At 42.9% G+C, this 15256-nt stretch overlaps 1 protein-coding gene across 5 annotated transcripts in view; it reads right to left on the bottom strand.

The window, feature by feature from the left end:
* PLEKHH1 (pleckstrin homology, MyTH4 and FERM domain containing H1) overlaps nucleotides 1-15256 on the bottom strand; it is a 108434-nt gene that overhangs the window by 35790 nt on the left and 57388 nt on the right. For all 5 annotated transcript variants that reach the window (XM_053274440.1, XM_053274430.1, XM_053274448.1 and 2 more), the window contains 6 exons: nucleotides 12976-13086; nucleotides 10286-10372; nucleotides 8589-8750; nucleotides 7659-7739; nucleotides 1983-2162; nucleotides 514-622 (listed from right to left, as the gene is read on the bottom strand). In XM_053274440.1, coding sequence (XP_053130415.1) covers nucleotides 514-622; nucleotides 1983-2162; nucleotides 7659-7739; nucleotides 8589-8750; nucleotides 10286-10372; nucleotides 12976-13086 — 730 coding nt within the window. The remainder of the gene's footprint in view (nucleotides 1-513; nucleotides 623-1982; nucleotides 2163-7658; nucleotides 7740-8588; nucleotides 8751-10285; nucleotides 10373-12975; nucleotides 13087-15256) is intronic.

Raw genomic sequence — 15256 nt, 5'->3', positions numbered from 1 at the left:
TTTTTAGTTAAACAATAACAGTACAAATGATGAAAATAAATTTAATATTCAGTAATCAAGACAAATTTAGTCCTTTTTACAGCATGACATATCATATCAAGTGTGCATTGTTTTGCCAATAGTCAACAAAAAGCTTCAGATTTTGAAGGAATGTTACAATGTTGACTAATTCTAATGTAATGAGTTATGCAACAACAGCATATTCATAGGTTTTACCTTCCTTCTTGGAGGTGGTAGCAATATAGCTTTGCCAATGTAAACTGCACCTTGTATAGAAGCAACTTCCCTCTTCCTTTTGACATTTCTAGCATTTATTAACAACAATTGTACTATATATTTTATGGAGATTTTATAGGTTACAAATAAATATTGGCATCCTTGGCTAGAATGCTTTTGCCCCTAGAGAATCACAGGCTTGCTCTCTCTGTCTCATTACTGATGTCTCTTGGCTTTCAAGTAAAGGACTTCTGGTTAAATTCAAATCCATTAATAAAACAAAGTTTTTCTGCTTACAAGGGTCTCCTTCTGCATCCAGTAGCTTCCCAATCAGCTGCTCATAGGCAGTGCCCACTTTTGCACTGCTGCTGCCTGCTGCTACTGTCAGATGATATAACCAGGTATCCTTATGGAAAAAAGTGGGAAGAAAAATAAGTGATGCTGGAAATCTTACATGATCAAAGCATTAAACACAAAGTGTATATCTAGATGTATCTGGCTTCAGACACAAAGCTAATTTCTGCTGTTTTTAGCTCTTGCTGTTTGCTTTTTGACATCAAACTATCATAAAGACCAAGGGCATCCACAGGCATTTGGGGGGGGGGGAGCCAGTGAAACCCCTCCTTGTGAATATGTTCCATTGAATTCAATGGGAACTGAATGCTTCAGTACTTCACTCCGGGGGAGGCAACTGCCTTCTCTTTCCTCCCGCCCCCAGACGCCCATGGTAAAGGCCTTGCCGACAGTCGTGCTTGTGTTGCAGGAGGGGTAAGTGCACCCTCCCTCGCCCTTAAAGAGCCACCCCAGCATCGAACCTTCGAGCCAGCACCACCTTCGAACTAGTTCAGAGGCCTTTGGAATGGACTCCGGACCAGTTTGTGCACATCCCTATTTCAGATGTGGCAGCTCTTCCATCCTGCTTGTGCATTTAATTGAAGGCTTGCAGCAGCCAGCACCAATAAAGTTAAAAAGCAAGGTGGGGAGAGGGGGAGAACTGCCTCCCTGCTTCTTTCCATGAGTGCTCTGTACGTAAGAAAGATCCACCAAAGAGAGGCTCGGGCTCTTTTTCAATGACCATGCCCTTTCCTCACTGCACTGTCTCATCCTTACAGGGAATATTATAAAAAATCACAAAAAAGAGGTGACTAGAAAGAAAAATCTCTGCAAGGGCAGCAACTCAGCAACAGGGGATTTTTTTTGATTTTTTTTTTAAGCCAAGCAGTGCCTTCTGCCAACAGTTGGTGTTCCGGAGCCTACCCAGAAAATGTAAAAAAAACCCAACAACCTGCATACACACACAAGTGTGAACTTTGAGAAAAGCTGAGTGATTGGTAATGACCCCTCCACACGTAGCGGGAGAAGCATCAGGGCATATCCAAAACCTCAGCTCATTCAAAAGAAGCTGCCGCAAATAGATGATTTTTTAAAATCCCCAGACATAATTCAGACTAAGCTAAAATGCACAGCCTGAATTCGGGGAAAACCAGAATCATGTGGGAAGTGCTACCCAATAACTCGCACAGACTTCAGCACAAATCCGGCCGATTTGCAAAATGCACACCTTCCATTCTGGAGATGTGTGAAAAAGTGCCTGGTAACAGCAGGAGGTGGCAACTGGGAGCAGTACCACTCATAGGAGCCTGATGAGCCAACATAGTAATGCCTAGTCAGGCATCAAGCTCAGTCAGCTCTTTGTGTTAGTGTGCACATTTGGGGTCCCCTACACTTTACTCCACATTCTTTTTGAGTCAATCCATCATTCATACCTTCTCTTGTTTGGTACCAATGAGGAGATAAGTGGGACTCTGGTCTGGAGGGTGAATAACCAGGGTGCAATGTGAAGAAAGGAGACCCCCACCATTAGCCTCATAATCCTCATCAGAGTCAGAAGAGCGATCCACTTCTTCCACCTTTGATTCACGCATGTGCAAATGCCCCAGAGGACACTGAGAAGAGGAAGTGGAAATGTTAATATCTAGGGCAGAAAAAAGAGAACTGTAGAAGATAGAATACTTTTTAGCACCTGTAGAAGACTTCCACTTATGTTACCAGTCATATTATAGTAGGCCTATTAATTCTACCCAGTATAAGCAATGAATGGTACATGTATAGCCTTAGTGGTTGGGAGTGGTTACCGCTTTTAGTCTAGTATAACTAGTTCATAGCTAATCTGTATAGCCTGTAGCATGAATGTGTTACAAGTAGCACTGCCAGCCACATCTGCTGGCCCAAGAGCAGGAGGGATCACAGGCCTGGCTATTGGATAGAAACACATCTAAGCTCATGCCTTCCTCTTCCTGCACTGCTCTTTGCATCACACCTCATTGGACAAGAGGCAAATTCACTCTGAGGCACAACATATGCACTATAGAATGAACTAGAGTGGAACTACCTTACCCTTTGGAATGGACTTCTGGCATGCATGTTGGGGACGTGGGTGGGGAGGTGGAGTGGCTGTGGTCTATAAGGATAACATCTCCCCTACCAGGGTCCCTGTTAGGGTATCGGATCATATCGAATGTGTGTACTTGAGTTTGGGGACCAGGGATAGATTGGGACTTCTGTTGGTGTACCGATCGCCCCGCTGCCCAACGGAATCCCTTACTGAGCTCACAGACTTGGTCGCGGAACTTGCGTTGGAGTCTCCTAGACTTTTGGTGCTGGGAGACTTAAATGTTCATTTTGGGACCAATTTGTCCGGGGCAGCTCAGGAGTTCATATTGGCCATAACGACTATGGGCCTATCCCAAGTGGTCTCTGGATCGACACACATTGCAGGTCACACACTTGATTTGGTCTTTTATTCTGATCAGGGTGGTGTTCCGTGGGTGGGGACTCCTACGATCTCCCCGTTGTCATGGACGGACCACCATCTGGTTAAGGTTGGACTTACAACCGCTTTCCGCTTTCGCAGGGGCGCGGGGCCTATTAGAATGGCCCACCCGAAGAGGTTACTGGATCCGGTAGGATTCCAAGACGCCTTGGAGGGATTTAATGTTGGCTCTGCTGGTGATCCTGTTGATGCCCTGGTTGAGAACTGGAACAACTTGCTCACCAGGGCAGTAGACACGATTGCTCCTAAGCGTCCCCTCCGACCTGCTTCAAAATTGGCCCCTTGGTATACGGAAGATCTACATGGGCTGAAGCGTCAAGGTAGGCGACTGGAACGCAAGTGGAGAAAAACTCGACTCGAATCCTACAGATTACGACATGGAGCACATTTAAAGATCTATGCTCTGGCGATACGTGCGGCAAAGAAGCGGTTCTTTTCTGCCCGTATTGCCTCTGCGAGTGTACGTCCAGCGGAGTTGGTCAGGGTTGTGAGGGGACTAGTATCTGCTCCCTCTCCCTTGAACCAGAATTTGGAAGTATCAGTTACCCGCTGTGGTGTGTTTAATGAATTTTTCGCAAACAAAATCTCTCGGATTCAGGCCAACCTAGATGGAGACTCCACAATTAATTTGATGTCTGAACTGGAGGTGTCTGACAACTCCTCTTATACAATTCGACTGGATCAATTTCAGTTTGTGACTCCTGATGATGTGGACAAGCTGCTTGGAGCGGTGAGGCCTAGTACTTGTCCTCTTGATCCTTGTCCAACATGGCTTGTTCTATCTAGCAGGGAAGCTGTTGTAGGTGGCCTGGTAGAAATCATAAATGCTTCTCTGAGGGAGGGTAGGACGCCTCCTTGTCTTAAGGAGGCAATTATTAGACCTCTTCTAAAGAAGCCTGCGTTAGATCCCTCAGAGTTGAGCAATTATAGGCCAGTTTCCAATCTCCCATGGCTGGGCAAGGTAATTGAGAGGGTGGTGGCCTCTCAGCTTCAGGCGGTCATGGAGGAAACTGATTATCCAGACTCATTTCAAACTGGTTTTCGGGTGGGCTATGGGGTGGAGACTGCCTTGGATGATCTCCAATTGGCAATGGACAGAGGAAGTGTGACTCTGTTGGTCCTCTTGGATCTCTCGGCAGCTTTCGATACTATCGACCATAGTATCCTTCTGGAACGTCTGAGGGTGTTGGGGGTGGGAGGCACTGTTTTACAGTAGTTCCGCTCCTGCCTCTCGGACAGATTCCAGATGGTGTCGATTGGAGATTGTTGCTCTTCAAAATCTGAGCTTAAGTATGGTGTCCCTCAAGGCTCCATACTTTCTCCAATGCTTTTTAACATCTACATGAAACTGCTGGGAGAGATCATCAGGGGATTTGGAGCTGGGTGTTACCAGTATGCTGATGACACCCAGATCTACTTCTCCATGTCAACTTCTTTAGGAGTTGGCATATCCTTCCTAAATGCCTGCCTGGAAGCAGTAATGGGCTGGATGAGCCCCTGGTGGCGCAGTGGTAAAACTGCCGCCCTGTAACCAGAAGGTTACAAGTTCGATCCTGACCAGGGGCTCAAGGTTGACTCAGCCTTCCATCCTTCCGAGGTCGGTAAAATGAGTACCCAGAATGTTGGGGGCAATATGCTAAAATCATTGTAAACCGCTTAGAGAACTTGGGCTATAGAGCGGTATATAAATGTAAGTGCTATTGCTATTGCTATTGCTATGAGGGAGAATAAACTGAAGCTGAATCCAGATAAGACGGAGGTACTTATTGTGCGGGGTCAGAACTCTAGAGATGATTTTGATCTGCCTGTTCTAGACAGGGTCACACTTCCCCAAAAGGAACAGGTTCGCAGTCTGGGAGTACTTCTGGATCAACGTCTCTCCTTGGTTTCTCAGGTTGAGGCCATGGGTGCTTTCTATCAGCTCCGGCTGATACGCCAGCTGCACCCGTTTCTCGAGATCAATGACCTCAAAACAGTGGTACATTTGTTGGTAACCTCTAGACTGGACTTCTGTAATGCACTCTACGTGGGGCTGCCTTTGTACATAGTCCGGAAACTTCAGTTGGTTCTGAATGCAGCAGCCAGGTTGGTCTCCGGGTCATTTTGGAGAGACCACATTACTCCTTTATTGATGGAGTTACACTGGCTGCCAATTTTCCGGGCAAAATACAAAGTGCTAGTTATAACTTATAAAGCCCTAAACGGCTTAGGCCCTGGGTATTTAAGAGAGCGTCTTCTTCACTATGAGCCCCACCGGCCATTGAGATCACTTGAGGAGGTCCGTCTCCAGTTGCCACCAACTCGTTTGGTGGCTACACAGAGATGGGCCTTCTCAGCTGCTGCCCCGAGATTGTGGAATGCGCTCCCCGCTGAGATACGATCCTCCCCATCTCTGGCAATTTTCAGAAAACACCTGAAAACACTTCTCTTCAACCAGGCTTTCTCAGCTTTTAAAAACTTGTTTTTAAATTGTTTTTATTATTTAATTGTTGTTTTATGATGTTTTTAATTGTTAATCATTGTTTTATGCTTTATAATTTTTGTTTTAATTATTAACTGATTTTAATGGTGTTTTAATGTAAACCGCCCTGAGCCTTTTGGAAGGGCGGTATAAAAGTTTTAATAATAAATAATAATAATAAATGTTAGCCACCATTTGTATAACATAAATCTAACTAATTGTATATGCAAGATATTTCACAATTCTGTGGCTAGATAAAAACACAAGGAGGGCCCTGCTGGTTCAGACAAAAAGGTCCATCCAGCCAAGCATCCTGTTTCCCACAGTGGTTAACCAGATGCCTCTGCAAAGCCCAGAAGGGGAAGATACAGCCAAAGAGCCCTCTTCTGTTGTTTCCCAGCAAGTGATATTCAGAGGCATATTGTGTCCAAACCTAGTGGTAGCATATAGCTGTCGTGACAATACAGCCATAGATAGACTTGTCATTCGTGAATTTTTCTACTCCGCTTTTAAAGTCATCTAGGCTACTGCCCATCAACTATTTACTTCTTTTTAGAATTTATTAATCTCCTTTCATGTTGTCCCAAGGCAAGGTACATAATACAAATTATAACAAAAACATAACTTCTACAATGTACATTTTAAAAAAAAAGAATAAAAGCAGTGGTTAATATTCAAAAGTAAAACAGAACCAATGTAAAAAGCAGATGATCCCAAGCACTGTACACCACTCTGGGCTCCTTGAAGGAATATAAATGTAGTTAACAAAGAAACAAAGAAACAAACAAACATGAAAAGCCTGGGTAAGAAGCAAGGTCATTAGCAATGGCAGAAAACTAAAAGGGTCCGGCAGATATGCCCTCTGGGAAGGGCATTCCAGAGCTTAGGGGCAATCACTGAGAGGGCCCTGTCCTGTGTTCACAGCAAACAGGCCTCAGCTGGTGTTGGTACATGGAGCAAAGCCTCATCATCCAATTTTGTGTGGCGGACAGATTCTGATGAAAGCAGATATCCCTTCAGATATCCAGGGCCCAAGTGATTTAAGGCTTTGAAGGTTAAAGCCATCACCTTACAATGAACCCAGAAGCATCATGGTAGGCAGTGCAATTTCTCTGAAACTGGTATATCACACTACCTGGTCGCTGATAACACTCTGAAGCTATTCTCATAAACAGCGGGGCTAGGGAAGCACAGCCCAGTTTTTGCGGTGTGTGAGAACCACCAGGAGCTGTGTGGCTTCTAGCATGGCATGGCGGTGAGCCCTCTTAAGTAGCCTGCTGCTCACCATGAGTGTTGGGCACGGGCACGCCCCAAAACCAGGCTAAGTGTGTCTGCCACGCTGTTTGCAGCCACAGCGGGCACACTCAGGGGGAAGGGGACTCCTAGTAATGCACCATATGGGAATGCCACAGGGAAGCCGCTGCTCATCTGGGCAGGCAATCTGTCTGTCCAGAGACCAACGGAGGATCATCTACAGGGGAGGGGAGGTTAACCCTCCTTCTCTGCAGTTAGCTCCAAAGCTCTTCTTCTCTGTCTGCAGCATTTCGCGCTAGCTGAAGCTTCAAAATATTCTTAAAGGACAGGCTCGCATATAACCTATTACAGTAATCCAAACATGACATGACCAGGTCATAATTACTATGGCCAAATTATGTACTGTGTGAAGAAGTGCTTCCTTTTGTCTATCCCAAATCTTCTGCCAATCAGTTTCATTGGACAACCCAATGAAATAGATTTGATGAATGATTCGACCAATGAAAAAATAGATTCGAATTTTATGGGAGCAGGGGCAGGGACATTTCTCTGTAATAATAAATACAGTAATAAAGTCATCTTGTATTTGTCAGTCTTCCTACTCAAACAATTGTATAGTGTAAAATCTCTGCTCTAGCAACCATTTTAAATATACTTATAAGACTAAAGATTCTTATGACAGTTTACATTGGTTCTTGGTAGTTGCATGTTTTGGCAATACTTTTAAAATAATATGTTGCTGTGTGAAGGAATTCAATAAATAAAATAAAATAAAATAAAATAAAATAAAATAAAATAAAATAAATAAAAAGTTGTATTTTAGATGAGTAGATCATTGACTAGGGCTGAAGTAAAGATGAGAGAAATACTGAATACATGCAGGAAGCAAAATACCTTATCTTCATGATTTCGAAAATAGTAAAATGTTTTTCCAGTCAGTATGCACCAAACTAGCTTGGAACGTCCATGTTTCACCTACAGAAATAGCACAGGAATGCAAAGATTATTTATCATTAATTTTGTTGGAAAGCTAAGCAATTATATATAATATGTTATCTTTCCTCCTTTCTGGACAAAAACATCCTTTACAATTATTATATTGTTCAATATAGTATTGAGGATTTACAAATAAAAAGGTACTTGCTTCCTATCAGATGAATAATCTTTAACTTAAAATCCCTCTCAGGACAAGACCCCATAGAGTGTGGCCATCTTTCCGCATATGCCAAGTACTAGGTTTAAGTCCCAATCCCTATAATTGCTGTACTATAATGTTGTTCTAGAGCCCCATCTTCCTGTAGACAAGCATGTAGGAAGAAGACTCTTCCCTCCAAAATAGCACAGATTTTCTGTCAGTGATAATGGATCATCTTTGTCTCATCGTAAAAGAAAAGATGATGACTCCTGGTCTAAGACCTATATGCACCTAACCTGGTAGTTAGGATTCTACCAGTGAACTGCAACAGTGAGTTCCACAGGTTTGTTATAAGGCACATAATTTGATCATTCCATTTGGTTTAAATTATTTTGTATATTTATTGTATTTAATTAAGAAAGATGCCAAATCAGTCCGCCTCTGCTTTCCCATATTTTTGCATGCTATTAAGGTTCAAGTCATACTGTGGCCTGGTTCACACAGTTGCTTGAATCTAGGTTTAATGTGGGTTACCAACATTGACATGATTGTATGAACCCATGCCCACATGGTTTATAGACTGAGATTCCTGCCTTGGCATGGGTTCACACAAAAGTTGGTAACCCACATTAAACCCAGATTAAGATATTATGTGAATAAAGCCTGTATCTAGAAGAGCTATGCAGTACCTTGGTAAGCCAGCCTTTCACAATGGGTTTGGCATCACTGAGAGGGATATCAGTGGGACTAGTCACTTGCACCTTCAAGATATTTTGAAGAACACGGATCCACTCTTCCAGGATGTTAGGAGAGTCAGCTGTCAGACAGTAGGTCCTTTTTTCAGTGATGAGCTAAAGATGAAGGAAATGTCACAGGCTGTTGCAACAGTAAAACTGTTAAACCCCTAAAATTTTGGTCACAAGATTTCCATTAGTAAATATTAGAATCCTCAACCATAGAAGGAATAAAGGTGCTTATGAATACAACAGAAATCACTGACCCTTAATTTATTCTAGGTCACTAGTTCCCCAAAAGCAAGGAAACTGTTCAGCCATTTCCTCTTTTACAAAAAAGGTTCATTGGCACTGGTGACTTGCCATAGAAAAACAAAGAGGAATGGTGATAGCACTCATTGACATAGAAAAACACAGGGGTACTCATGGACATGAATTTTTATAATATGTGCTCTGAATTTAGCTGTTCCTCAAATCCTGTAATATAAATCCAGTTGAAAACTATGGCCTGGTTAGCACAATCATTTTACTCTAAGTTTAATGTGGGTTACTGACATTAGCATGATTGTCTGCACCCATGCCAAAATAATTTATGGCCTGAGATGAATCTGAAATTCCCACCTTAGCAAGGGTTCACACAATCATGCTAATTTTGGTAACCCACATGAAACCAAGTTTTAAACAAGTGTGTAAATCAGGCCTATGTATGGGTGGCCTCTTCTGGATAGTTCGTTTTACTATGTGGTTTTGGATTAACCAGAAAAGTCTCAGGATCCTAGGCATGCTGGCAATAATTTTGCCTGGACTAAAAGGTGACAAAAGCAGAAGCTTTAACCTTTATCATGTCTAGCTAATAGTTACCAAGCCCTTTCTCACAAGCAGTGAGAAAGGGTTACCTGGTTTGTTGGGGAGGAAGCTCAAAAGTGCTTATCTCTCCGCAGACAATTGTTCCGCTCTCCCTGGGTGAGTAGGCAGATCGCCCGTCCAGACGAGCACCGGCTGCTGCTCACAGCTCCAAGGGTCTGGGTGCCGGGACGTGATGCCCCACCCCCGTGCTCCAATAATGCACCGTGCAAGTGGGAGTCCCCCCCCCACTCAAGTCTGCCAGTCACGGCTGCACATATGAGCAGAAAAACGGGATTAGGAGAGCACTTGGTCTCCTAACCCCATTTTGAGGGGAGGCTTTGTAGGCAGGTTTGCCGCTGTGATGCCACCGGAATCGGGCCCGATCCCGGCGGTTCACACGTGCGTGCAAAACTGGGCTCAGCTCCCTTAGCCTTACCAAATGTTGTGTGATACAATCAGGTAACTGCAATGAATTTGCACGATCCGCATTTCTGTACGAATAGCTATACAGAAGTTATTGTAAAAACACCCAAGGATTCAGGGAAGAGCAGGCTGTATCAAAGAAGAAGAATCCTACAGCTTTTTGCAAAATTAAAAATTTATGAGCTTCCCCTTGTACCATAATTAAGTTTCAGATCTTTTAATTTTATGTGAAGTTAATCTGCCTGATCTTTTCTGAAGCGGAAACCCCCCCCCCAAAGAAGGTTAGTTCCGGTATGTTATAACAAAGACAGCCATTGCCATTTTTTCTGCTTCTACCAACCCTGTCAGTAATGATAAGCAAAAGGTCAAAGAACAATGCTAACCTGGAACGTTTGGGATCCTTCACCCCGCACAATCTGGCAAGAAGAATTCAGCTCAACCTGCCCCTGAGGTTTGCAAATGATATCACTCTATGGAGAAAAAGGCAACATTCAATATGAGATCAGTATTACTATTATTAGCAGCTACATTTTTATCCTAGCTTTCCTCCAAGGATCATAGGATGGTATACAGGATTTTCTCTCCCCTGTTTTATCTCCACAACAGCTCAAAGGCCACCTTGTGCCTGTGCTGATTTTCCATTTTTATGCACTATGTAGAAGAATCAATACTCAACATGGGTAGCACAATCCACACAGGAGGAGGGGCAATACAGTTGCAGGAAATCTCATGACATATGCAGCTTCCCTTTTGGTTTGAACATATGCATGGGGCATTTCTGGGGGGATTTACAGGTGAAACTCGGAAAATTAGAATATCATGCAAAAGTCCATTAATTTCAGTAATGCAAATTAAAAGGTGAAACTGATATATGAGACAGATGCATTACATGCAAAGCGAGATAAGTCAAGCCTTAATTTGTTATAATTGTGATGATCACGGCGTACAGCTCATGAAAACCCCAAATCCACAGTCTCAGAAAATTAGAATATTACATGGAACCAATAAGACAAGGATTGAAGAATAGAACAATATCGGACCTCTGAAAAGTATACAGTGTACTGTGCTTGATTGGCCAGCAAACTCTCCTGACCTGACCCCATAGAGAATCTATGGGGCATTACCAAGAGAAGGATGAGAGACATGAGACCAAACAATGCAGAATTGCTGAAGGCCGCTAATGAAGCATCCTGGTCTTCCATAATACCTCATCAGTGCCACAGGCTGATAGCATCCATGGCACGCCACATTGAGGCAGTAATTGCTGCAAAAGGGGCCCAAACCAAGTACTGAATACATATGCATGCTTATACTTTTCAGAGGTCCGATATTGTTCTATTCTTCAATCCTTGTCTTCTTGGTTCCATGTAATATTCTAATTTTCTGAGATTGTGGATTTGGGGTTTTCATGAGCTGTACGCCATGATCATCACAATTATAACAAATTAAGGCTTGACTTATCTCGCTTTGCATGTAATGCGTCTGTCTCATATATCAGTTTCACCTTTTAATTTGCATTACTGAAATTAATGGACTTTTGCACGATATTCTAATTTTCCGAGTTTCACCTGTATATATTTTATTTATAAAATACTTGTTTCCACGTCTTCCATCTAAACAGGACCCTCAGAAAGGCTTATCACAAATATAAAAACAAAGAACAAACACAAACCAAGTGGAAGAGTATTAGAACAATTAAAATAAATATGCCTTTAGAAGTATTCTTATCTTAGTGGCTGTGCTTGGACAAACCCATACAGACTTGTATAAGGAGTTCTCTTAGGGCACTTTCACAAATGATGCTTTGTAAGATTTTATTACATCTTCAGCTTGCAGTTTAAGTGTAAAAACTATATTGGCTAAAAGGTACTGTATTCAGTTTTAAACTAGTTCTTTCTGCTTTCTTTCCCACATTAGCAACATTCACAGGTGACACATTCTGGACTCAAAAGTATTTGGGCATCACTTATGAAGATATCCTCAGTTGTTGTTCTCTACGAAATATACTATATTTGTCCAGTTTTTGCAGCTGTTCACAGAACACATGAATGGTGCAAGTTGAATCCACACATTGTTGTGTAAATAACTTCATTGTAGTATAGTGGTTGCTACAAGCTAGTTGCAGTGAATATTCTGAGAGTGAAAATGCACTTTCGTAGCAAACAAGGATCTAGGAACTGGGACCTTTGCTTCTTTGCTGCAAAGTGGCAGGGAAGGGGTGAATTTACAATGGAGAAAAAATGGAGAAAATCTCCCTGCATCCACATCTCCTTTTCCTTACACAACACAGTAGGCACACATCTGGCTGTTGGAGAAAGGGTTAAGAAATGGCAATTGCTCACTATGCATGAAAAGCACTCCTCAACACAGAAGACAATAAGGAAGCTATTCTCACATGGAGCAAAAACTGGGCTAGGGAAGCCCACACTTTGGGGGAGGGGCCCCCAGTAATACAGTGTGAACTTGCGTAGTGCATTATCTGGGCTCTTGGGGGGGGCCACGCAGCAGCGCTTCCCTGCCCCCGCCCCCCAGAGCACCCAAGGGAGACGCGGGAGCGCCTTAGGGAAGCTGCTGCTCATCTGGGTGGGCGATCTACCCGCCCGAAGAAAGGTAAGCGATTGTCTGAGGGGAGAGCGGGTCAAACCCACTTTCCCTGAAGTGCTTCTTTTGGTGCTTCACACTGCTCATGTGAAGCGCCTCCTTGTTGCTCTCAGTTTCTGACCATAGTCTCCTAATGTGAGTCTGCAGTGCTCTTCACACTGGGGTAAAAAAAGTATTAGGACAGTGAATACTTTGAGGGGGAGGGCATTCAATTGATTGCATGAAATTTATAATGTTCTGCTTCCAAGTTAGAATTTAGAGTGTGCATCTCTTTTGCAAACACCTTATTCCTGCTGGCTAATGCTTCTGAATCATGAATGAGCATATCAGGAAGACAGTGTGAGAGAGCCTTCCAGAGCTGTCAGATTTCTTTTATTTTATGTTGTGGATTTAAATATAGGGTTAATTTGACTAAACAAAGCAAGCATCCCTTCCTCATTAATCTTCATATGAATGTTTGCTAGCAACTCACCGGGGACTTATAATACATGATCTGTCCATTTTTCAAAACAAACCATCGTCTTTTCCAGGTCTTCATCCGACTGCTTATTTTCAGCAAATAGCCAGATTTCTCCAGGGATTCCTAAATGAGAGAAAACAAGTACTTCTTGTGCATTGGCTAAGGTGATGGTGAAGAGGAAGTGCACAAAAGCCAAGGACTCAGCTGAGATTTGTTTGTGGTCCTCTCTTGTTTGACAGATACTCATCAAGGCAACAACACTGAATAGCCATGAGAATTTGCCTCTAACAGTGTATATACAAAGCGAGTTCAAGCATATAAGAAGTTTGCTTTGGGCACTGGCCCCAGGGTCAGCCCTTCCACTAGGCAGACATGGGTGGTCGCCTAGGGCACTAGTTCTTGGGGGCACATAAAGAGTGCCAGAATATAGCACTGCCCATTCTTCCTTCTCTCCCTCTTGTATTGCACCCCTGAAGTACTGTACAATGCTATGAGAATGCAATATGTAATACTGCCACCTACTCCTCAAAGGGCTTGCACATTCTGCACCTCAAAATATACAGTCTTCTTTGCTCATTGCACCTCATCCCTCAATAAACAGCTAAGCTTATAAGCTGCACTTCCTCACAGACATGAAATGCCTGCTAGGGGTGTGCAATTCGATTCAAGGCCAAATAGATTCAAGTTGAATCGGGGGCAATTCACAGATTCAACCTCAAACTGAATCACCCTCAAAATAGATAGCCCAATTCGGGATAAAAGCAAATCACCCCCATTTCAACCGAAATAAATCTGGGTGATTCGAATGACATTTTGAGGCCCATTTTGCTTGAAAAACAGGCCTCAAAATGGCACTCGAATCACCCAAATCTATTCGGCTAAGCTAGCTGTTCTCTATGAATCAAATTTATGGTTCTGCAATCCAATTTGACCTTGAATCAAATTACATAATTTGATTCGTGCACACTCCTATTGCCTGCCTGCCTCAGGATTCATTTTCAAAATGAAATGGTCTCAGACTGGATTTCCAAATTAACAGCAGCATTTTTTTCATCTCTGTAGTTTTACCTCCATAATAGATTAGGAAATATCAGGCTCAGGGCGGTTTACAAAGAGAAATCACAAACCAAATAGATGGAACCCTGTCCCCAAAGAGCTCACAATCTAAAAAGAAATATAAGATAGATACCAGCAACAGTCACTGGAGGTACTGTGCTGGGGGTGGATAGGGCCAGTTACTCTCCCTCTGCTAAATAAAGAGAATCATCACATTAAAAGGTGCCTCTTCGCCAAGTTAGCAGAGGTCGCATCTAATTGATTAAGTGCCGTCAAGTAGGTGTCAACTCTTAGCAACCACATAGATAGATTCTATCCAGGATGATCCATCTTCAACTTGACCTTTTAGGTCTCTCAGTGGTACATTCATTGCTGTTGTAATCGAGTCCATCCACCCTGCTGCTGGTCGTCCTCTTCTCTTTCTTTCAATATTCCCCAGCATTATGGACTTCTTAAGGAAGCTGGGTCTTTGCATAATGTGTCCGAAGTATGATGGTTTGAGCCTGGTCATTTGTGCCTCGAGTGAAAATTCTGGATTGATTTGTTCTATGGTCCATTTGTTTGTTTTTCTGGCTGTCCATTGTATCCTCAAAAGCCTTCTCCAGCACCAAAGTTCAGAAGCATCTATACCTTTTATATCTTCCTTCTTCAAAGTCCAGCTTTTGCATCCATTGAGTGTCACGGGGAAAACCATTGTCCTAACAATTCTAATCTTTGTAGGTATAGACACACCATGGTATCTAAATATTCTTTCTAAGGCCTTCATTACAGCCCTACCAAGTGCTAGTCTGCGGTGTATTTCTTGACTGCTGGATCCTTTACTGTTGATGGTCGATCCTAAAAGGCAGAAGCTATCCACCTCTTCACTGTCTCCATTATCATTTTTGAGGCTGGTTGCTGTACCCGTTGTCATTAATTTAGTCTTCTTTACATTTAGTCGTAGTCCCATTTTTTCACTGTGCTCCTTGACTTTCACTACTAGAGCTTGCAGATCATCCACATTCTCAGCTATCAGAGTAGTGTCATCAGCATAGCGCCGGCTATTTATGTTTCTTCCTCCAACTTTAAAGCCACGCTCATCTTATTCCAATCCACCTTCCCTCTCAGTATATGTTCAGAATATAAGTTGAATAAATAAGGATAAAGTATACAGCTTTGTCTTACTCTTTTGCTGATCTGGAACCAGTCTGTTTCACCATGTTCTGTCTGGACTGTGGCTTCCTGTCCTGTGTATAGG

Source organism: Hemicordylus capensis, chromosome 1 (assembly GCF_027244095.1).
Source record: "Hemicordylus capensis ecotype Gifberg chromosome 1, rHemCap1.1.pri, whole genome shotgun sequence".
Classification (NCBI taxonomy): Eukaryota; Metazoa; Chordata; class Lepidosauria; order Squamata; family Cordylidae; genus Hemicordylus; species Hemicordylus capensis.
The sequence above is the reverse complement of the archived record's forward strand: the minus strand, read 5'-3'. Positions and strand labels throughout refer to the sequence as shown.